This window comes from Hippocampus zosterae, chromosome 10, assembly GCF_025434085.1.
Source record: "Hippocampus zosterae strain Florida chromosome 10, ASM2543408v3, whole genome shotgun sequence".
Taxonomy (NCBI): domain Eukaryota; kingdom Metazoa; phylum Chordata; class Actinopteri; order Syngnathiformes; family Syngnathidae; genus Hippocampus; species Hippocampus zosterae.
This window is the reverse complement of record NC_067460.1, coordinates 16331907-16355883: the sequence shown is the minus strand read 5'-3', so window position 1 is coordinate 16355883 and position 23977 is coordinate 16331907. Positions and strand designations below refer to the sequence as shown.

Here is a 23977-nt window from a genome sequence, read left to right as displayed (position 1 = left end):
TTTCATGAAAAATAAGTCATATTTTGCATAAAATCAAGAAAAAATCGTTATCTGATTAGAACCCCTTTCTTCCCCTTTTTATAGAAAAAGTGTTAGAATTGTTGTTTTGCTTGTCAGACAAATGAGAAACAAAAATGAAGTTTTAAATTTTTGACAAAACTTGTAGGGTTCCAATAAGAAAATATATTTTTTAAGAAATTACTTGAGAATGTTTTTTTAAGCTTTTATTTTGAAAGATTTTGTTTTCCCCAGATTACAATACTGTAGTTGGTCAATTTAAAGCTCTTAAAAGGAATTACATCCATCCTTCCATTTTCTGATATGATTTTCTTCACGAGGGTGACGGGCGTGCTGGAGCCAATCCCAGCTGTCATCAGGCAGAAGGCGCTCACAATCACACCTTGGGACAATTTCGTGTTCCGTTAACCTAACACGCATGTTTTTGGAATATGGGAGGAAACCGGAATACTCCGGAGAATACACTCACAGGCATGCTCCCCGTGCCTGTGAGGGTATTCTACGGGTCACATTGGAGATGCAAACTCCGCACAGGAATGCTGGAATTGAACCCTGCACCTCCGCTCTGTGAGGTGGATGTGCTAACCAGTCGCCAACCATGCCACCCTAAAAAGAAATGTTGAAAACAAATATGATGACAATTATTATTTTTGTAAACACATTTTCATGTAACATTTAAAAACAGGTATATGTTAAAAATATTTCCATGCAAAATTATGTCCCTATTTTAAAAAAATATAAAGATGTTCCCAAAAAAAGTTATAGCATGTTCTAAAATTGAACAAAACTGTGGTAAATGAAAGAAATTGAACTACCAACCTCCACGCTGGGAAACAGCCACTCTACAAACATGCTCCCGGGTGGAACTGCCAATGTGGATTAATGTAAACATTTTTGACTGGCAAATTCATTCGAACGTATACAGTAACAGTTTCACAACAATACACGGACTTGCATATTCATGATTCAGCATTTGCAAATTCACTTATTTGCTGAGGGTAACATGGGGAAAAAAGCCTGAAAATTATTTCGGTGGCAACATTTATTTATTGTAGTACCTCTGAGAACGTCTCAACTGTTTCCATAAACATTCACCAAAACATTTGTCCATTACACCACATTTTCTAAGCAGCTGTGAGAGATGCACAAATTAAAAAAAGGTGAGCAAATACATTTTAGGAATTTGAATGAACTGCATACATTCCAAGACTAAAAAGTCTACAAAAATGGAAGGGAGACACAAGGTTACATCTTTATACGTTAAAAACAGGGATAAATCATTGAAGATGAATGAGCCTTTTCCTTCAACTCAAGTGAGACAAGATGGAGCCATTCATTAAAATCAAATTGTTGAATTAAAAAAATGACTTGGTGATAATACTGTCCAACTGTCCACTACATCAGTGAACATAAAAGCTATTTGTGTTGGATTGTAGTGTGCCAGCATTGTCAGATGTAAATTCTGTTAAATTGAATATTTGGACTTTCAAATAATTTGACAACGCACCACACTTTTAGTATTTCTTTTATTTTCTTACAACAAAACTATGACATTACTACATAAAAATTCAAGTGTCAAAATAAAAGCTCCAATTCACCATCGTGAAAAGAACGCCGTCAACCCTAAAATCAATTGACTCACCATGAGCAGAAAGCAAAACCAAAAAGACAGCTTCAAACCTCGATATTGTAACTGCGACACTTAAATAAAACATTTCCACCCTCGCACAAACTGCACCATACCAACTTGAAACCCCAAAGCGTCTTCAGCAGTTGCCGTGTTGAACGGTGGAGAAGCACAGCTTGAGGGTGTATGGGTACGGACCGGCTAAAACAAAGAAAAGTTGGGAATTGACGAAAAGTACTAAATACTTGGCATAACTGAGGTGGGGAAAAAGTGGTGCATCACATACTTGCGTTCTTCATCTGGAAGTGGTTCATCAAGGCCAGAGCTTCCATGGCATCATTGATTGATTCCCACTCCAGTAGCCCGGAAGCGCTACGGTCGCTCGGAGCACCGCCACCTGGTGGATGAAACGGGAAGAAAACAAATTTAGAAGCACCATAAGATTCGGTGAGCGAATGACTTATTAAATTAGCAAAGCTCCACATAAAAAGGTGGCAAAATCAGTTATTCGCTACCCCCCCCCCCCATTATTTGAAGCACTAATACAACATTAGCCCGAGCACAAAATAGGATATAGCTTTTAGTCATACTTTTTCCAGAGGATTACAGAAACAGCCAGTTTCAGGGAGGGGAAAAAAAATAAAATGAAACGGGAAAATGTGCGGAATGCTGAACTGCTAATATGGGGTAATTTAGCAACGCTTGCTTGGGGGCGATCTGGTTTCCAGTTGCTGCCAAATCAGCCCTTTTCTGTGCAGCACCTAAATCTGCCTGCAACAAGTGACGGACCTAACAACAACAAAAAAGTATATATTTTTAATTTAAATTTTAAAAAAATCTAATTCAGTACATTTAAAAGACAAATTTGTCTACCAACAAAATATTTTCCCTGCAGGGCCTCTTGACAGATGTGAAATGTAATTATGACTTATTAGTGATATAAACTCAACAATAAATGTATTGTAAAATTGATAGCAGAATAATTTAGAGTATAACAAGTGCATTTGATTTTCGACGGATCCCTTTTTCTCTCAATGACAACATCTTACTCTTGCCTGTGAACATTTTGACGTTGACGGGGCACTTGACGCCGAGGTCCTCACAGATCTGTAAGGAAACACGACAGTTGAATCAAGCAGACTCTTCCAACGTGGCTGTCATGATGTTTTGGTCCTCACCTGAGAGAATATCTCAGGGGTCACGTCAGGCTGGGCGTTGAAGAAGTGCAGCACGTTGCTGGGGTGCTGTATGCGATTCTTCGCCGCCTGCTCGGGCGACGTGAAGCGATTGTTCCTGGAACCGTGGAAGTCCTTGAAGCTGCTAGAGCCGTCCTCCAGCTCATAGCACTGGCCTGGCACGATGGCCTGCTGCTTGGAGACGCTGCGTCCAGGGAAACAAGAGGCTTAGGGCCATGTGGGACGTTTCGCATGATGTGATCTCTTCTCGCCTACAATCGAGCGTCCACTCACCACACGTTGAGCTTCTGCGCAAACAGGAAGTTGCTGTTGAGGTGCGTGATGGCGCGGTCCACAGCGTAGCAGTCACCCATCTCCACCATGGCGGCACCCGGTTTGCTCTTCATGAACTTGACCTGTGAGGTTACGTTACAGTATAAATACTGCGCAAATATGCTACGTTCGATGTGTGCAGCATGGACAAGTAGATATGTACTGACCCGCTCCACGTTGCCATACAGACAGAATATGTTGAAGACGCGGTCGGCGTTCATCTTTTCAGGCTCCAGTCCGTAGACCATGACCACTGGTGAGTCTGCGTGGGCCCCGTACTCGCCGGGAGGTGGTGGCGGGGGACCGTAGTTGGGCTGGTAGCTTCTACTGCCGCGGGCCCTCATCGGAGGTCCCATTCGGCGGCTCTCGTAGGGCGACGAGCCGTAGCTCTCGTCATAGCCGTGGTAACCACCAAATGTTGGATATGACAGACAAAAGCTATTGCTTGGAGACACAGGATGAGGATTGTGCCTTATGCACGTTGTGGAAGTGATTGACTTACTGTACTCCGGGGGGTGGTCGCCCAGGAGGGCAGGCTGGCGCTGACGCTTGTTGGGGTTGGCACCCATGTCGTCTGAGGAAAAAACAAAAAACAAATATGGAGCAGCCACATGGTGGGACTTAAAACATACCAACACAAACAAAAACACAAACACTCACCAACGCTGTGTAAATAAACACAGGGTCATGCCTTAGTCAACACTACCCGAGGATCAAGAATTCCCTTTCTCTTGTAAATGAGCCACTGCTCACCTCTCTACTGCAGGGTGTACCAATGTGAGAGTGACAAGAAACTACAAACCCCCCAATATGGAAACAACCAGTTCACCATGTATACAAGTGTCCACTTTCGAAACGGCAGGCAGCTTTAACACTCATCGCGGAGGCGGCACACTGATGGGTTGACGATGTATGCAGGGGTGAGTTCAAACTGTCACTCAAGGGCAAAACCAATACTATACTTTGGAGAAAGTAAACACACCTGCGTTGCTCCCATTGCCATCCAGGTCGCCATCTGCACGGGTGCACAATAATGACACATTCAGAGAGGAGGCCATGATTTATGCTCGCAAGGTTAGCACAATGGGTGGGAGAGGGAGTGGGGGTCGATTAAGTTAAACTGGCAGGAAAGCAGTGTGGCAAGAGCCTGGATGAGGCCCTCCCTTCCAGCACCTCAGCTACAAGCTTGACACGTGGTGTCAGGAGGATTCTGAACACTGAAGTGGTGGTGGTCCGCAGAGTGTAAAAAAAAAAGTGAGGTGTGGCCATGTTGGGTGCTGAGGAGGCTTCTCGTGTTACTTACTGCAAGAGCACACACAGAGGAAGGAAGGGTGCGGTGGCTTCACCACTCCACTACTCATTTCATCGCACACCCATAGCCTCTTTTGCGGAGGGAGATAGATACAACTGGCCACCTTGGCGTCTTAACGAGCGCCGCCCGGTCCCATTTTCAGGCAGGTCCCCCTTTTCGTTCCCTTTTTGGAACAGTCCGCTTAAGGAGGGACGAAGGCCGGCCCCCGAGGCAACATGGCCTCACGTGGGAGGAACTAGCCAGCTTCTAGACTCTGAAAGATGGGAGACAAAGCATCGATACAAGGAGGCATGTAGAGAAGGACATGGCTGAGTCAGCAGAAATGGGCCTGCGTGTTCTGTTCTGGTGTTGTCAGCAGTGTCTTCATCAGTCGGCTCTCCGTGCTTGGATCAGTTGCGGTGTGTGGTGGTGTTGGCGCATCAGTGTGGCCTTTTTGTCTGTTTTGGGTGGGTGTGTTGTCCTCAGTGGTGTCAGCATCCATTTTGGGGTGGGGGTGGTGGTGGTGGGGGGGGGGGGTGATGATGATTGGAGTTGGTGGTTGGGGGGGTGTGGTGTTGAAGCTTTTGGAGCGCCTCGGTGTGTCTGGGACCAAGCGTAGCTCGGCGCCTTCTAGACATGTGCGCTGTTCGTCGCGCTCTGGAGCGGAGCAGCGAGTGAGGGGGGAATCAAATCCTATGGAGTCTTGACCGATGGAGGTGTGAGAGAGGTTGTGTCCTCTGTGTAGAACACAAGGTGGCGGCGGTGATGTCAGCGTGTGTCTGCCACTCCCTTGCTGTGGCTTTAGTGCGTTTGCGCCCGAGTCTAACTGTTGGGGATCAGTTGTGTTTCCAGAAAAAGACTCAAGGGGGTTGGGAGCAGGAGGGAACATTAAAAGATTGAAGTGCACATTTGATACGCTGCGGCTGTGTGCATAAGAATGCAGACGCAAAGTTTTTCATATGAATGCATACCAACTGTGTGGAACATGAAAACTAGCAAAAAGCATGAATGTCAAATATTTTTGTTTTCTTCTTACCTAAAACACAGGAGGGAGCTAAAAATAATAATACGCACTAAATTTGAAATAGTGGAACCTTGCAAGTCCACAGTTCCTCAAACCTTACACCACAAATTCACGACCTGGCACGAGGGCTGTTCAGCAAACAAAACGGACTAACAATCTTGCTCAAAAACGAAATTACAACCATCAACGATTTAATATTTTCTTCTTTTTACTCAAAGCACCAAGAAAAACAAAAATATCACTTTGTATTTTCATCAAAAAGCAGTGACGCAGGAAATTTGAAAAGGGTCACAATTTTCATGGAAAATGTATTTAGAGCAATGCGATTGGTTTTAACAATGTATTCACTTGGTCTCTGTCTGCTTTCATGGTTGACTACAGAAATCGGATTGCCGGAATTTACTGTTGAAGTAGAAATTCTGAGGATTTGGTCAACCTTTAGCTAAACAAGGCCTGTAAACGACTAATCAATGATTACAATAAACTGTTATTGATTAATTTGGTAATCAAACGTTTTCATCAACTAACTGATGCACCTCTATTAGGATTCAAATCTGTCACTTTGTTGATGAACACTTCAACCTACAATGCAGCAGCTTTTTAGTGTTGGGTCTGTCGGTACGTTCTGCTATCCACGAGTGACTCTAAGCGGTTAACGCCATTAACATTGTTCAAGCTGGCTGGTTGAACTGAACGTGCAATGGCAAAACGGCAGTAGCGAATTATACGTAAAACGCTGCAGTTTCCGCAAAACAAAGCATTCCTGACATCCCTGCCATAGTCGTGCGCTAATTGTGGGTTTCTACTCCACTGATATCACAACAGTGTTTTGTGTTGAAGATATGGAGGTGCCCTCTGCTGTGTGACCACATCATGTGGGGGACTACTTGGGTAACGCTTGCTGGCGGTGACGTTGTGATGCATGAGTTTGTACACGTAGTGTGTGTGAGTTGTTACCTGGTCCACCCAAATTGGGATTGGTGTAATCCCAAGTGTCCTGATCATTCTTGAACACATTCAACCGAGTAGGCTGAGGGAACAAAGCACAATGGCACATTAAAATAACCTGTATTTTGAGGACACACACTTCCAGCGTGGAGTCCACCTGCTGTACCTTGGCGTATTCGATCTTTAGCGTGCAGCATCCAGAGTAGATGTCAGCTCCGTTGAGAGATGCTTTGGCTCGCTGGGCGCTTTGCACAGAGTCAAATGTAAAATAGAAGTTAAGGTGTCAATTATCCCCAGCAATTAGGGGTGGGAACATTTTTGGAAATTGCATGAAAATTTTTTAAACATAATTATATTCCCCCCAATACTTTTAGTAAGTGGGCTTCTGGGTCTGCTATTTTCATAATTATTATCTATAAATATTATTATTGAACTCTTCGAAAGGATATTCCACCATGGCTTGCACACCATTCTTCCTAAAGATGACAATTCTGTGAACAGGGCCGCAGTTGTTGCATATGGTGTAGAGTACCTCCTGTAGAGCAAAAGATCTGCTATAGAGGGAGCAGAGATTGCGGCATTTTTTTTTATTTTGACTCACTCACAGTGGTGATGGGGTAGATGGGGTTCATGATGGTGAGCAGCAGTATGTTGTTGACGCTCCTTGAGTCATCAGAGTCACCTGGCCTAGAGATCTTCTGGCTGGTGGAGTAGTTGATGAAGGCCGGGTGGCTGGCGATGTACACCTGGTTGTCAGCGCCGTAAGTTACCGCCGTGGACGAGCCGTTCATGTCCTCATATTCCACCAGCGCCTGACGCTTCTTGGGCATTAGCACTACATAGCTTGTAAGAAAAGTGCAAACATATTTTTGAGTATCAGTGGCAGGTTTGCACAAAAAACGGACCAGTGTTAATATAGCATTTCAGGTGACGACCAATCATGGCTCAAACGCAGAAAATAGGTACGTCTGTGATGCCATTTACAGGCAGCGACAAGTGGAAAAATGGCCACCCCCGATGTTGATAGAAAAACATGGATATTGCTGCTTAATTTCTATTCCACTAATGAAATATCAATCAGAAGAACATTGTTGAGCCGCATAGAACATAATATTGTCTAGAAAATCTTTGCCTTGACTTCCACTTCAAACCCATCAGTAATATCGATAATAAATATTATACAATACATTCTGATTTATATAGCGCTTTCACAACAGCTGTAACAAAGCGCTTAACAAAACAGTTAAAAATTAAAATAAAGTATTGTCAATTTCTGTGCAATATTGCGAACATTTTAAGGAAACAGTATAACCGCAGATGGTGGATAGGGTAGTTAACAAAGGTAAATGACATTTCCTCGATCAAAACAACAGACATTTGATCCACGGTTTCTTCACCTGATGGTTCCAAACTCTTGCAGGGCCTCCATCAGGTCTGACTCCGTAACACCATCAACCAGGCCTCGGACGTGCACCACTATGGACGGAAGGGTCTTGTGGGGGTCTTCATAGCCCTATCACAGACAGTTAGCTTCAGTCAAGTGTCACACACTATACAGTCAAAATATTGCCACCAGGCTTCTAATCTCCACAAACACGAGTAATGCGTTTCAAAGAGACAAAAACGAGAATGTGATTTCTGAAATGTTGAGCTGAGAAACATTCTGGATTCACATGCCACATTGATCACCTCGGCGCCATATTGAACCTAAAGGGATCACGTGAGTGCGAGTCTCCGTGTGGTATGGATGCGTGTTTAAAAAGCCCTGTTTTCATTTGAAAAGCAATATGTTTGAACGGCTAAATTTAAAAACATGGGGTGTCATGACATTAATATATCTATAATTTTGGGGGTTGAAAGACTGGAGAGGCATTTGCGCTATAACAAACGTTGTACGTTATGGAGAGGCTAGGGTTACGTACTACCGGTGCGAGAACAAAACCGCGCTTCGGGTAGGCCCAGCCGGGGCAAACCTCAGAAATGTCGCCATTTCGACGTAAATATCACAACCGAGTGGGCAATTTGGGGTGCAGAATATTCATTTGCATCACAAACCAGAAGGATAGGATAGGCTAGTTACAGCTGGAAGTTACAAAAGGGGAACAATTTAAGACGGTCTTTGGGAAGCTGCGTTCATATTTTAGCAGCTGGCGCGGTCGCAGTCCAAATCGCATATACTGTACATCAACAAGCTGCTCACCGTTGACATTCCGTCGGTTTTCTGTCTTTTGTTCGCCCTACCCTCCTCGCTGTAATATCGACTCGCCGCGGTTGCCATGTTGTCTCAGTTTTAAAAGGATAGTGGCTAATTGCTGAGGCTATGAAATGGACCAGCAACTACAAGCGAAACGAAGCTCTCGTCAAACACGCCCCCTCAGTCCGGCATTATCAAGTCTGATAGGTGGACATTGGTGTCAATCCAACGTCCCTAGCGCCGCAGCCAACAGAAAGTCTAGATTCCAACGCATCTCACGCTTGACGCTAAACATATTATACTTTTGATACCTTCATAACGTCACTTTTGTGGAATTGCGTCATCCGAACAACTATTTGGGGCATACGTATTTCAACATTTACAGTCGTTGAATCGCTGACCACGGCCATTATGGATGAGGCTCGAGTAAGCCAAACTCTAAATTTCCTTAGTTTTGGCTTCTGGTTTTCGCGGCCGTCCTCTGTGCACTGTAGGCATGTCGATTTATTGACATAGCACACTTCATATACCCGGCCACCCAATGTGCTTCAGTCACGTTTTACCTCCATCCAGCCATTGTTTCACCTGTGGAAAGAAAAGCATGCTGCCCGCAGGAGCATTGTGCTACATAACGTGACTGCGCATGCGCCAAGCCGCCATCTTGGGAAGCTTCTTTTGAGCCTAGACAAAATGGAACATTGGAAAATATAGTACAACAAAAGGCCATGGAATTATGTTGGAGAGATTTATTTAAAAATAAAACTGCCACTGTTTTAACAACCAAAGAAGCACTGAACTGTCCAAGCAGCCCTTCCAAAAATAAACACAAAAATCACCTCAAACCAAATGTAAAATACACAGAAACAAAGTGAAAATCAAAAGCATGAAATGCATTTCGTGCATGGGGGTAGGGGTGCAGTACAGAAATGTAATTTATGAAGGAATACAGGCCAGGTTCATCTGCTTCATGGATGGTTCAATGTTAGATACTAAGGACTCAAAGTGTTTGAATTGGTTAAAAAGCCCACTACATTATTTATCTTGGACCAACAACAAAACGACATGAAAGACCATGGAAGAACGTCCTCTCAAACTGCACATTGTTTCTCGAAATTAAATGCGACCTGACATGGAAATCAATGTGGAGGGCTGTTATAAAACCGGACGGGGTTGGGGGGTGTTGCATTAGTCTTGTTCTTCACTCAGTTGGCGGCTGGTGTTGGACTTCGGTTTTGACTTGCTGAACGGGAACGACTGAAACAGAAACACAGAGGAATCAGTTTGCTGTAGAGGAGAATGGAAGACCGAAGACAAACACCCTCACACAACATAACGCATTCACTCAGCTAAGTCACTTGGTGAACAACTTGTGATGTCTAAAATAAGGACTGAATGATGGCAGCCCCAATGCAAAGTCAAACCAGTGTGTCTCACTACTAAAAAGTGGGCAACAGCTTGAGCTGTGGGGACAAAATTGCAACACTGCTCCCTTCAACAGCGCTGAAGAGTCCATGGGGATGGAGGGTGGTAAGGAGTACAACTTGTCTGGCTGGCCTGCGGCACATACAGCTTCAGATGAAGATTTCTGCCCATCTACCTCATGCGCTCTGAGACAACACTCACTCACAGCACTCTCGAGCATGCTCATTCTCAACTTTTACTCTGTCACCACCCATGTCCCCAGTGTCAAGCCTATGCATTTGCTTTGACCATAGATAAGAGCTTGTCATGGGAGAAAGGGTAGGGTAGATATAGAGGATGGGGTGGGGAAGTAAATGGGGGGTTGTCGTTACCTTTGGAGACACTGGCAGAAACAACAAGTACAGAGAAGCGAAGGACGAAAGCACTGAAGGACGGATGACTACGCTCTTGTAGACTGATCTCTGGTCAGCTCGCTCTCATTTTCAGAAGCTAAGACAGAGGCCGCAGAGCTCTGGGAGGTAGGTAGTAGGGGGTCTGGTAGGTAGGTAATGGATTTTAAATGGTCGAACTCTGAATTGTTCGTGTCGGCGCTCTGGTAGATCTGCCGGCTGGCTGGTGGCCTTGGGTGACTCTAGGAGAACAATTGTAAGAGTGCACGGGCTGATCTCGTCTGAGCGTGTGCGTCGGTCGGACAGACGGTCACCCATTCACTGTGCGGGGGGAGGTTCTCGCTGTCTAACGCCAGGCGAAGGCTGATCTCAGGTCAGCGCTTAGTCACCCTCCCGCAGGATGTACACACCGCCAGCTGGCAGACCCTGGGCCTGGGATCAGCTGTAGTGTCAGCGCAGTGCGCAGCTCCCAGCACACACTTTAAAGAAAATATGAAAAATAAACAAAACTGTGCGGCAAAGATGCTCAAATCTAGCTGCAGCTCTGTATTCAAATTTGTCTAGCCACACTGAGGCTGGGAATCCCTAATTCATAGCACGTATAACATTTAGATGAACCAAAATTCAATTTCTGACAAGAATTTAACGAAGCAAGAGAACATCAGCAGTTCACACGCTCTTCGGCTTCAAGCAAGACTCAATTTAACAGCTGAGATAAACACAATTGTCACTTATTCGGCCCTACACCTCGCACAAGTCTCTCGTCGCAGTCCTCTCTATCCCCCTGCCACGCCAACATGGATGACAGCAGAGGCGGAAGATTAGATTCAGATGGGTCAGCGCCGAAGGTTCGGGGTCTCTGGTCACTCATCAGTGTGGACAACGACGGCGAGACACGGCCAGTTTGGAAGGAAGACTTGGTCAACAAGCTGCGGCTAGCTGGAACTGACCCTCTCCTAGAACTCAACAGCTGTGACTCCAGCTCTGATATGACAGATTCATCTTGAACCACCCGGTGCTTCTTCCTGCCAAGTGTTACTTGCCGGACTGGGCGGGACTAAATGCTAGAATGCAACTACATGGCCAATATGCGGGAACAAGAGCCTGGCCGATTACCTGTTCCTCTTGTGATTGGCCGAGGGGGATCGAGAGCGGGAACGGGAGGCGGAGCGCCCTCTTGGTGCAGACCTGGACCGAGAACGGGACCTGGAGCGACTGAGGAAGAATTAAAAAATAAATATATATGTATAGATTTTAAAAAGCCACATTTTAGACTTCACTAAAACAAGTGCCCAAAGTCAAAGATGATTAAAAAAACTAGCCCAGGACACTCAGGGGCACACTTGATTTTGCAAACAAACAAGACAGGCCAGGTCAGTCGGAGCTTGCAAACAAAGTAAAAAAAGTACCCCGCGCTTACTGTGCTTTGCATTAGGCTCAGACCTTTTTTTGAGGCCAATGCCATTATTTGGCAGGATACAATTTCAGGTTAATAGAGTGATCCAAGAAAATGTTTTTCCCTTCACGCTTACAACAAATGTATCATAATACTTAGTTGTTTAGTATTTAACTTTCAAAAGAGAAAATTTGGCAGTAAACTGGTTTTCTTTTGGGGGCGTTGAATGTCTTTGTCTTGGGTCGTTGTGCGTTTACAAATAAAATAACAATTAAGCCGATTTTGGCCAAATCTTCAAGAGCCAATCAGTATTAGGCAAGCACTAAGTATACGCAATAGCGAGGCTATTCCTCTTACAATGCAGATTAAGCACCCACATTGTGAGACCACAAACAGACCGTGTGACTTTGGAAGTCAGATCCAGACATTACGTCCCAAATTTGAAAGTGTCCTACCTTCTCATTGGCGTCCTGGACTTGGAGCGCGCCGGAGAGCCAGACCTGATGTTATAGCAAAGACAAGAGGTTGAATAATCACAGGTGTGGTGGAGAGCACTGACATTTTCACGAACTCATAGCGTGGACTTACCTGCTTCTGCGCCTTGAGTAGGATGGAGAGCGACGACGGCTCCTGGAAGAGATTGAGGAAGAACTTTGGATGATGATATCACACTGACAAAAATAACCGTACAGCGTCCTACATTAAACATTTGTGGGTGCTGGCTATAATCAGCTGTGTTGTGATTGCCTTGCCAAAATTGGCACCGGCTCTGTACATTTATGGTATAGTAAGATTCAATGATTGTTTCATATATAGAATCTTTATGCTGTTTTAAGCCTTCAAGAAAATACAGTTCTACTTTTGTCCAAGTATAAATTACAACTTCGGGTTGACCAACACAGTCACACAGTGCTTTAGAGCTGAAACAATGACAATATACACAACACGGAGACAATAGAATAATTGACCGTGCTCCTATTATTACTATACCGACGATTGCATCTGGTTGCGGTCCAACCAGTCGCATTTCAAAGGCATGGCAAACCTGAGCAAACAGAGTTTTGAACCGATCAAAGAAGATGTGACCGTGGGGGGCTCCACAAGGCATGCTGGGAATTCCAGCATTAACTTCATCCAACTATTTTATTTTTGTTATATTGCGCGCACTCAGATTATCTAAGAAGCAAGAATGAATAAGAAACGTATATCTCTTGGTTTTATGTTGCAACATTTGTCTTCGATTTGCAAATCATTGTATTGTTTTTATTCATGTTCAACTGGGATTTTGGAACCATGCCATATTTTGAGCATCCCAGAATGACTCATTGAAGTGAAAATAATCACATCATTAAGTAGATCAGTGTGAGGATTCTAAACTCTAAGATCAACCACGTATGATTTCACAAAGCCTGTCTTACCGGCTGCGGCTATGGCTGCGAGAGTGAGAACGGGATCGGTAGCGGCGTCCTCGAGATCGAGACCTGGAGCGTGACCGAGAGCGGGAACGAGACCTGTATTTGGAAACATGTTTGAGTTAATCCAAAAGGAAAAAAAAAAAGATTTGTCGGATTTCTCCGACACGCCACAAAGTGCATCCGTGATCACCTGCTACGGCGGCCTCCTCCTCGCTTGCTGAAGCGGTAGCAGTCGTAGGCGTAATGGCCGCGGTCGCCACATTGGTAGCAGCGGTCATTCGGATCGAACTGACGTCGGCTGGGGCGTCCACGGCCTTTTCTGGACATGCCTGTTGACATCTCCACACGTACACGTGAGCCACACAAGAGCCTGTGGACAGCAAACAGACCATTCAAACAAGATTCAACTCACAGGTTTCCACCATGCTTGGTCGAATAAATACGCTCACAGCTGATTTGCATGATCGACCAGAAATTTATTGCAATTGCAATCATATATATAACGGGAATTGCAGGACTGAAACACAGCCTTGGGAAAAAAACATTTATGTGGAAATTTATAAAAGCAAGCTCCATATTTGTGCTCAGTAACATAACTTCTGGTCTTATTCTTTGTAGAATGTACTCACTTTCCATCCATGCCTTTCACGGCATCCTCAGCGTCTCTTGGGTCCTCAAACTCCACAAAAGCAAACCCTGGTGGGTTACGGGCCACCCAGACGGTCCGCAGTGGGCCATAGTAGCTGAAGGCCCGCTCCAACTCCCCTTTGGCGGCTCCATTACCGAGGTCACCCACATAGACCTTGCAGTCGGTTGCCCTGGACGAACTGCGGGATGAGGAGTAGTAGGACATCTTCTGGCTGGGGTGAGGATGAGCAGCAATTAATAAAAATACAGTGCCATTTACCTTCATATTAAACATGTAACAAATAAGCGACGGTTTGGGGGGGGTGCTGGGAGAGATTAATTGCATATCCATTTCGAAATTGTTATTTGATATGAATACATTGGGGTACGCACTGAGCCAAAGAATGAATTAATTACACTCGTCAGCCAGGGTACCAAAGTACAAACATGGCATGTTAATTAACATTTTTAGTACATATAATGCAGTTTGAAATTATTACATTGTTAAACGACTGGGCATCCGCACGTAAAACCGAAATAAAAGAAACCGGTTATGGCGTCATGTGCATAGCGAATATTTAGTTTCGTTATTTTGGCTGATGGCTCTACCCACTGCCTGACGACAAATATCCATAAACTGACAGTTTGGATGCATTTTATTGTATAAAATTGGCTTATGAAACTATCGTTGACCAGTCGTATGCTCAATCAGTAAATGTCCGTTAGCAGTGTTAGCACCCATTTTGACGACTCGCGTGCGTTCATATTGTGGAAGAAGCGTCGACGCTCAAAACGATGTTAAAATTGTTTCCGAATCAAGAGTCACATGTAATCCACAGTCGTCCATAAATTCCACACGCATGAGTTAAAATTACCAAGGCAGCGGTATTGCAGTGGAACATTTTAGACGTCGAATGAGGCGCTAGTTGAAGGCCTCATGTTCCGCCTGCTTCACAACAATGGCGACCACGCGCGTTTACTTACCTTCTTCCGCGTCGACGATCTCCGATTCACCTTCGAAGCGTACCAAGTACACCCAACCTGGGAAAGGCTCCTTCTTCAACTAAGCCCCTGAGTTGGTCGCTTCCAAACGACGAATGATTCGCACAAAATATGAGAGAGAGAGCCGCTGTGAATGCCGTTAACGGTTTTCACACATGACTCCAACAGAGGGTCAATGAGGGTGACTGTCGAACTTACGGGTACGAGAGGGAAAGCCCGGGTTCTGACCACGTGATTTCCGCAGGAATCACGTGTCGAGACGCCCCGCCCCCTCTCCTACATCTTTGTTTTGCAAACGTTACGTCGGGTTAGAAATGGAAAATTCTGTCAACTAAAAAAAATATTACACCGGTTCGGCTACAATATGAACATTTTTTAATTAAATTTGTATGCTGATTAAAACCCAAATTGGCATGCTGATTCCATAATTGCAGTACCTGTAATTTTTTCCGAGCACCCACATTTTTTTCTCCAGTTTATCAAGTAAGCTATATTGTTAGCTGTATTAGAAGTGCCAGTTTATTAGTCCGTGACAAGAAAATTAACATCTGTTTTGATCAACAACAGTCACTAAAAAGTATTTGATTAAAGGAAAAAATCGGTGTGTAGATTTTGACACCGTCATGACCCCGTCTGCTTTGTTTTTTCGAATCTCCAGATGGAGAGCTGTTGTATTTGTATGTTCTGTGTTTCAAAAAAAAAAAAGAAACAAGTTTCTGCAGGAAACAGTCCTGGTCTGCCGCACACTTCTGAGGTTCGGAATCTGAATCTGGGATCCGGCCTTCTTTGCGGAGTTGTTTTCACCATGCTGCACCAAGATTTCTTCCCTCATGACAAAAACGTTCAGTACATGTCTGCTTGTTTAAATGTGCCCTAACAATGAAAGACGACGAGTCCTTCTGTGCACATTGGCTCGTGATTGGTAGCCGTTCATTGTAACATACGAGCTGCTGTCTGCCGATTCGTCCTGGGTGTAGCAAGCTTCTCACTCAAAGTTTGTTGGTATAGACTCCAACTCACCCACAACCCAAATGAGGACCTGAGCTATAGTAGATGTATAGATGTCTCCATGGTGTGCACAATAACAGACTCTGACACGTTCTGCCTTGAAAATAAATAAAATATATTCAAATAAGATCAACTTCCGTTGAGTAAAGAACTTTTTTCTTTCAGTTACAGATTACACCACATGCCATGTTCTGAAAAACAAGCATATTTTTTAAATATATTTTTATACATTCTATATAAAACTTAAATATTATTCAGAGTTAATGATTTATCACAGCTCTGAATAAATGTTAATGTCAATCACTGCAAAGATTCAGGCAGAGAAAGAGAAAATGTTCACTCACAGACAGAACAACAAGAAAAAGGACAGGGAACACAAACACAACAATTATTGTACATCAACAAAGACCTGCAACATGGCTTTGAGAAGTTGCCTTGAAAACAACAGAGCAGATTTTTACAGTTCCTCGAAGGCAACCTCATAGTAGACTGATATTCATGTTGCTCGCTACTTTTGTTCACCCATTGGGGAATGGTGGGCAAAACTGGTCCTATGAAATGCACCCATAGGTGTCCTTCACATGCTGCTAAAAAGACATAAACCGTAAAGGTTCGTCATGCAACTGGAGAAAAACGAGGCGAGAACACACACACACACACACGCACACACACACACACACACACACACACACATACACGCACACGCACATCGTGGAGGGGGGGGTATCACATCTAACTAGAGAACAGTAAAGGCCGAAGCCAAACATTCAAAAAGGTTCTAGAAACGTAGCACACTAACTGAGTCAGACAGTCCTCCAGCTCTGTCAGTTGTATTCTACCCACGTTCTACACCGTTCCTTCATGTAAACATGCTACATACGTACACTCGAAACAATTGACGCAAAAGGGAGCGGGATGAGGAGCGACAAAAACACTGACACATGACGGAGGTGACCTCATGTTGAAGAAGCGAATAAAAGACAGGGTATGTTGGGAATCATTCTCTGTCCACCATATGGAACGAGTAAATGATTCCCAACACAGACACATTTCCTGTATTGCACATATTGAAACCAAAGACCTGTGGTCACAGGTTATCATCTTCCTTTATATCGCTACATAGATAAATATTGAAATAAATGCTCTTCAACTCAAAGCAACAGCACACATGGTTAGCTCGCTCTATTTTGATACGCTCGCTAATAATATTCTACACCCTTGAGACTGGTATCAAAATCTCTATTGTCAGTAGCAATGTCTTGTAACTTACTGTCGTGTATTTGTGCGCACTGAGACCACCGTGAACATGGTTCAGAAGTACAAAATAATGTCAGTGTAGCTGCGGAAAAAAAATCTACAAAATGAGCTCTAGAAACGTTACAAAGTTTGCTTCGTTCAAGCAAAACAAATTGAGTGGTTCTCATTTCACGATGACAGATTGCACTTGTCATTTCCCATGACACGACTGTTGCGCAATATCGCCACTGAGCAGATTATTACAGTAAACAAATTGTCCAGAAGATGGACGGTGCTGCACTTGTGTTGCTTCTAAACTGGGCTCATATCATCAACTCTCTGCATATGGATAAGATGATTTACGGTGTGGAAAACAGCACACCTGCACACTAAGAGTGGCTGTACGTTTATGTAGTTGGCACCTGCTTGTGGTCTTTTCAGTATCTAAAAATTGTAGGGCAAGGGGTGAGGGTTTGGCGTTTAGGGTTAAAAGTATGGTTAGGGTCAAATGAGTGTTAGTGCGAGTGTTGGGGTGAGTTGATGTTCTAATCCTCCTGTGCAGGATCAGGATTAGGGTTAGGACTTCAGTGTTCGTGTTTGGTTTAGGGTTCGGATATCTTTAGGGCCCGAGGCCGGGTAGGGTTTAAATAAGAGGATTAGAATTAGGAGTGAAGGTTCAGATAAAGTGATGTTATAACCCTTGGGTTGGGGGTTTAGTATTAGAATTGAGGTATGGTACGGACGGATCAAGGCAGGATTAGCACTTCACTATGTTTACACGGTCCTGGCAGCTCTGGTTCAGGCCACAGTGGACATTTTTCAATTGCCATGGCAGTCACGGTTGAGATGAGAAACCTAATTAGCTATAGCAGAGCGAGATAAAAGTTACCTATGGACCACGTGAGATTATTCTTGAGACTGCTCACGCTTTGAGAAACACTGTTCTAGAATCCACAGGTAAGGTGGCTGTAAACACACAAATGCAAGTATGGCTTTTTACAGTACAGTTCAACTTCCACATATGAGGTAATGATGCCACACCTGTCTACACATGCTGAAGAAATCCCCTCCCACCATGTCTTGGGGTGGATGTGGTTACTGTGGAAACGGTGCAAGATAACGTCAAAGCCCCGAGCGATACTTTGATTCCTCCCATGGAGTCCACCTGGCGGTGTGTGTGTGTGTGTGGGGGGGGGGGGGGGGTCATCTCGCTCTGGATGTGTGTGGGTCTATTTACAAGTGCCTTCATTTTGATCCGCCCATTAGCCGCGTAAACACTTAACAAAGTCATTGTAAACATTCCACTCTTCTTCCCCTCTGCCAAACCATCTTTGTCCATCAGAACTTCCTTAGCATCCACACTACATTCACCCCAGCTTTCTTGCCCTCTGATTCTTACTGTCACTTTATACATGCAGAAATGTCACATGTGTGTGTGTGTGTCTGTGTGTGAGAAAGAGCTCTCTAGGCAGTGGTTCTCAAACTGGGGTCCCTAGATCAAAATCTGCAAAAATAATTTGCAATAAATTACTGCATTGTATTATTTTTTTAAACGTGTTTTGGGAGATAACTGCATAACAGTAAAAAAAATAAAAAGAGGGGAAAAAAGGGGCGTAATATTGCGAGACTAGCATATTTTAGAATTTCACGCAATTGTAAATTATTTAATTATTTAAAATATCACTGACTTTCTTCCCGGGTTAAACCGGTTGTTGAATAAATACAACTTTATACGGACCCAAGAGGTTTGAGAACCCTTGCTTAAGACCTGTAGTGTGTTTAAATGTGTATTGAATGTTTATCCATCTTAGAAACCCGGTATGTGGCAGTAGGCCTCCAGGCTGGAAAAAAGGATGTAGAGGAACCACAGGCCCAGGAACAGTAGACTTGTGAGGATACGGGATAGTCGAGAGCCCCCCAGCTCGCCTCCGATGGAGGGCCGGCGCCGGAACAGTAGCACGCCCATACAGATGAATGCAAATATGGTGAAGAGTGTGACGGAGAAGGCCAGTGAACCCGGCTTCACTTTGAACTCTTTGCCCTCGATCTTCCAGTAGATGGCGGCCACCGACCAGGCCACGCCGATCCCCAGGAAGACGTTGACGGCGTTGCTCCCCGTCACGTTTCCCACTGAAGCATCTGCGTGCTGGTCCTGGATGGCGGCCACTTTGCTGGCAAACGTGTCTGCGGGGAAAACGAGACAAAGGAGTCAAACCTTGGTGGAGTGTCGCGTATAAGTCAATACAGCGGGCACAACGAGCAGCTATTACAAAGAAAGCAGTTTTCGTCGACATGCATGAGTCTTGTTTTCAAAGTTGTGTATCAGTCACTACAGTGGACGATCAAAACAAAGATGACGGAATCAGCTGACCAGTGGGGAGGACAATGCATGTAACTTTCCTTCACTCCAGTGGCGGTTCGGGGCGGGGGGCAACGGGGGCCAGTAGCACTGATTATTGCCCCCCCTGTGGCCCCCCCCTCCGAGCGTAGATTACGCAATCGCGCCGAGTCGCCGACGCAAAAGGTGGAACCAAAGTGCGTGATTTAACATTCTCATCGGACCCTTTAGTGCGCTGCACACTTAAAAATGAGCGGGAAAATGAGAAGCAGTCAGCAGAGAAGGAAATTACCACGACGTGCGTGTGTACGTGTGCGCGAGTGTGTGTGTGTGTGTGTGTAACTTTTTTAGTCTCCCTTTTTATTTAAATTTTTATTTAACAGGATCAATATATAAGACAGTGCCTTTTAAAATTTGGATAATTATATGCATGTAAAACATCTAGCTTCAGTGTATTTGCAATTTTTGTCCCCGGCAGGCTGGTATCATATCATCCCCTGGCTTGAATATTCTCAACAGATGGACACGGCGTATTGTTACGCTTTCAGACATTTTAGCCCTCCTAATACTGTTTTTTTGATCATCACTGTAATGTTATGACTACAATTTCAAAGTTTGAAGAAATAAAAAGTCAAATAAGATTTCAAATCTGTCTTTTTAGCCCTGGGTTGAATGTGCCCCCCATCAAAACCCCTGGCCCCAGCCCGGCCTCCTCAGTGAAATTGATCCAGAACCGCCCCTGCTTCACTCACCAGGAATGGATGTTCCCAGGGCCACAAAAACGACGGCGGTCACCGAGTCTCGCAGTCCCACTGTGCAGCCGAAGTGCGACGCCAGATCCCCGATGACGGCAGTGAGCAGGCCGATGACGCTGATGGAAACAATGAAGCAGGCCCAGCCGTTCCAGTACTCGGTAGGTGGCACGCAGGCGAACAGAACCTTCCAGAAGACGGTGAGGAAGTGCATGACATAGTCATAGCAGGAGGGGAGACGCTCCTCGCGGCCTTCTTCCTCGTCATCGTCACCTAAAACAGAGTGAAGGAGTCCTAGAAGCTCAGTGACGTTTGTTATCCACTAGGTGGCGACATTAAAGCAACTAATACTAGTTTGACCAACATATATCAATTTACTAACGGATAACGGAATATGAACAGGTTCCCTTTGCTATACCTGCGCTCACAGTGACAGCATCCACAAATTGCTCCCTCCAGGAGTGTGTGCCAATGACCAGTGCCAAGTTGGTCTTCTTAATGAGCTTGTCAACCGTGCTCTGTCAAAAACAAAGCAAGAAGGTTAATAACAAGACACGAAAGACCACAAACCCTTTCTTCCTGTACACTAATGCTGAAGTTTTCATCATTTAGCAACCATCCATCCATAGATTGTCTTTGTCTCAGCCTTATTCCAAATTGGATGGAATCACTGTGTGTTGACTTCATCGTATTTATTCATGGAATTTTTATTGGTGGCCCAACACAGTCGCATTGCCCCGGGCCAGCCGGCCACTAGTAATGTAGACTTGTAGAGCCCTGGAAGAGGTGTGTTCAAATACTTTGGTCCATAAAGTGGTATAAGTGCTCTTCGCAAATAACTGGAGGAATGTGAGCCATCCAAGAACACGTTTCAAGCATAAAGATTGAATTTTTCATGCTGCCGATGAATATTAACGACATTTACTCGTGCAGAGATGAATTGCTCTGGGGGCGAGAGCTTTTTGGCGACATCAATACATCATTAACACGCCAAGATGGACATTAACCACCACGAAGACTGCACAGAGGTTTTCCATCAGCAATTTCCCGGGCGCTTTCTATGCGGACGCAGGCGTGACCGATCGATGCGAAACGACCGACAACGGGCGGCCTGAGAAGTTGTGCATAGATTAAACATTGTGACCGGTTTTACTACGTTCCCTTCAGCGCTCTGTAGTTATAAACCAAAACAAAATAAACATATTTATTTTGTAGTCCGTAAAATATGCTTATAAATAATAAATAATGATAATTTCATCAAATAACATGCTTTTTAGACCTTTCCACAGGCAAGTCTTGATACTCATGAGTCTTGATACTGTAAACAGTCCAGAGAACTTACGGCGCAAACCGTAATTGGGGTTAAACTAATACTGCATAGGGCGGCCCGGTGGCCCAGTGGTTAGCGCGTCAAAGTCACAGTGCAGTGGTACCGGGTTCAATTCCAGCTGCGGCCTCCCTGTGTGGAGTTTGCATGTTCTCCCCGGGCCTGCGTGGGTTTTCTCCAGGTACTCCGGTTTCCTTCCACATTCCAAAAACATGCATGGCAGGCTGATTGAACACTCTAAATTGCCCCAAGGTGTGAGTGTGAGCGTGGATGGTTGTTCGTCTCTGTGTGCCCTGTGATTGGCTGGCAACCGGTTCAGGGTGTCCCCCCCGCCTACTGCCCGAATACGGCTGGAATAGGCTCCAGCACCCCCCCGCAACCCTTGTAAGGATAAAACGGCTCAGAAAATGGATGGATGGATAATATTGTATAATGCAGTGATTGTCAACCAATGTACAGGGGGCACATTAGTGTGCCTTGAAAGTTCTAATGGTGTACCGCGGGAAATTGATTTATTCATAACAAATAATACATCTTTGTCCATCTACCTATGCCAGCAGTATATAGTGACAGAACCAATAAATGATCTATTAGAATGCAAAAAGTATGAAATTGACATAGTTATATTCTATTGTATATTTATTGATAAACTTTTTGTCTTCTCTCTTTTGTAATTTTGCTGCTGTAAATTGGGAATTTCTCCATTGTGAGTCAAACAAGGGGTTTCTTATCTTGTCTTATCTTATCTTACAGTATTCAAATAAATGTCTTGCGAATGCTGCACCTTGAACTCATAGGACTCCTCGATGACCACTTCCAGCCGGCTGTGCTCCCCCAGGATGGGCTTGCCCATCTCGGCAATCCTTCGGGCCTCCTCCTCCTCGGCGCTCAGCTGGCCCTCAGACCCCTCTGAAAGGAGAATTTAAAGCCACACGAGGCTGTCACAGATATGTTCAATTAAATTATGATCGAGTCCGTGTAAAACAGCCGGGTGCCCTGCATCATTATGATGATAAAGGCCAGGCAGCAGGATCTCATCAGCAGGCTGCCGTCGACATGTTTTTCTCCACATGGTGCAAGCCTGTGATCATAATAATGATGAAGTGGTAGAGTCAACGGCCGCATCGCCAATTCACAGATTTTTTTTTTTAGGACATTATCCCCTGCACTCTAAAACTGCTGGGCTGTTGAAATGACGCCCTTGCTGGGGAGCTGTAGATTTTCATCGGGTGGCTTACAAGGTTAGGTTACTTATTTTGACCTTGATTAGGTTGAAGCTGGTCGTCATGTTTGACAGTTTTGGTGTGACCTGAAGTTGAAGGAAATCAAATGTAACATTTTTAGCAAATGTTGGTGGTGGCTAGTTGGGCAACCGGTGTAAAAACTATGACCAACATATCATGTGAGTGACTTGCTGTGGTGTCCCTTGCATCGCTTCATCTTCTTCTTAGAAATTGTTCGTTATTAAAAGTCTTATTTTTAACTACAGCTTTCCTGATAACCAGGTAACCCATCACTATGGGTAATTTTTACCCCTTGTTGGATCAAAATCTTTTACTGGGTCAAATCCTCATAATGCGCTGGGTACAAATAAGCCAGTGTTGATTCTGTCACTTTTGATCCCAAGCGTAGAGTTAACAATTTGACCTATTTTTGGCCTGCAAGTAGTTCCGATTGAGTGACAAGGTGAGGGCACAAGCAACATAACGAAAAGCATAAGACAGAAGGCATCTTACCGTGGCTGAGTAGCAGCGCTGTGATAAACACAAAGGGAGCAAGGAGAGTTATTGACAACAAGAGGTTATACATGTAAACTGATGTATTCGCAACACACGTCATCATTTATTTCGTGGCTGTGAATGTGTATGTTGGGGTGAATGTGCTTAATGTGCTGGGTGCATCTACTGAACGAACATATTGGATATGCACAGTATGTGGTCAACATGTGGGGTTCATGTGCTTAGCGTGTTGGTTCTACAGTTATGTGCTTTGCTTATGATATTCAATGTATGTTATCAACATTTGGTGATCAACTTGAGGTGTTGGGTGTATGTGCCAGCCTGACAATTTTGTATGTGTGAATGTCCAAGGCATTAGTGATCGAAGCATGTTTGGTAAATGTGGCGTGTGCTTGGCGTGTGAGGTGAATATGATCTACTTAGTGTGTGATGGCGGAGACAGAGTGGATGCTTACCTGAAATTCCTCTTTTCAGCCAGCGTGGCTCCTCCAAGACGATAAAGAAGTTTTCATGTTTTTCGTATTCTTCATCATCGATTATCCTCACGTGGAGCGTTTGACTGCACGTGTGAAAACATACACGCGCACATGGACGCATGCATGCACAGATTCGATCGTTAGCCTAAATTTGTTTTGTGTGATGCTCTTTGGAAAAAGAAGCTGCTAGTTGTTGCATAATCTGTCACATAAAAAACAAAATTGGCATTCATGGCCTGA

General features: G+C 44.5%; 3 protein-coding genes and 1 long non-coding RNA gene across 13 annotated transcripts in view; all 4 read right to left on the bottom strand.

Annotated features, from left to right (window-relative positions):
* Positions 1-1528: 1528 nt before the first annotated feature.
* On the bottom strand, positions 1529-8790 carry LOC127608818 (heterogeneous nuclear ribonucleoprotein L-like). Of its 4 annotated transcripts, XM_052078221.1 has the most exons (14): positions 8617-8789; positions 7814-7929; positions 7024-7259; positions 6866-6953; positions 6583-6679; positions 6426-6498; positions 4136-4168; positions 3656-3727; positions 3321-3565; positions 3115-3236; positions 2824-3025; positions 2695-2752; positions 1932-2042; positions 1529-1846 (listed from the first exon to the last, which is right to left on the bottom strand). In XM_052078221.1, the coding sequence occupies exons 1-14, from the start codon at positions 8692-8694 to the stop codon at positions 1785-1787; spliced, it is 1593 nt and encodes a 530-aa protein (XP_051934181.1). In that variant the 5' UTR covers positions 8695-8789; the 3' UTR covers positions 1529-1784. The 4 variants fall into 4 exon arrangements, with proteins under 4 accessions (XP_051934181.1, XP_051934182.1, XP_051934179.1 ...); XM_052078222.1 differs by lacking the exon at positions 4136-4168 and having other exon boundaries at positions 8617-8790; XM_052078219.1 differs by lacking the exon at positions 4136-4168 and having other exon boundaries at positions 3321-3727; positions 8617-8790.
* Positions 8791-9341: 551 nt separating this feature from the next.
* On the bottom strand, positions 9342-15083 carry srsf7a (serine and arginine rich splicing factor 7a). Of its 4 annotated transcripts, none has more exons than XR_007964337.1 (9): positions 14844-15083; positions 13862-14092; positions 13423-13602; positions 13236-13328; positions 12406-12447; positions 12273-12317; positions 11538-11636; positions 10404-10900; positions 9342-9864 (listed from the first exon to the last, which is right to left on the bottom strand). XR_007964337.1 is itself a non-coding variant. In XM_052078223.1 (8 exons), exons 2-8 carry the CDS (start codon positions 14083-14085, stop codon positions 10807-10809), a joined length of 777 nt encoding a protein of 258 aa, XP_051934183.1. In that variant the 5' UTR covers positions 14086-14092; positions 14844-15083; the 3' UTR covers positions 9342-10806. The 4 variants fall into 4 exon arrangements, 2 of the variants coding, with proteins under 2 accessions (XP_051934183.1, XP_051934184.1); XR_007964338.1 differs by having other exon boundaries at positions 9342-10663; positions 10736-10900; XM_052078223.1 differs by having other exon boundaries at positions 9342-10900.
* Positions 15084-16172: 1089 nt separating this feature from the next.
* Positions 16173-18707, bottom strand: LOC127608821 (uncharacterized). Its single transcript, XR_007964339.1, has 2 exons — positions 18147-18707; positions 16173-18071 (listed from the first exon to the last, which is right to left on the bottom strand). It is a non-coding gene; the product is annotated as an uncharacterized LOC127608821 (long non-coding RNA).
* Positions 18708-18833: 126 nt separating this feature from the next.
* Positions 18834-23977, bottom strand: part of slc8a2b (solute carrier family 8 member 2b) — a 40829-nt gene continuing 35685 nt past the window's right edge. For all 4 annotated transcript variants that reach the window (XM_052078208.1, XM_052078210.1, XM_052078207.1 and 1 more), the window contains 6 exons: positions 23717-23820; positions 23259-23276; positions 22307-22431; positions 20614-20713; positions 20196-20468; positions 18834-19289 (listed from right to left, as the gene is read on the bottom strand). In XM_052078208.1, coding sequence (XP_051934168.1) covers positions 18913-19289; positions 20196-20468; positions 20614-20713; positions 22307-22431; positions 23259-23276; positions 23717-23820 — 997 coding nt within the window. In that variant the 3' untranslated portion in view covers positions 18834-18912. The remainder of the gene's footprint in view (positions 19290-20195; positions 20469-20613; positions 20714-22306; positions 22432-23258; positions 23277-23716; positions 23821-23977) is intronic.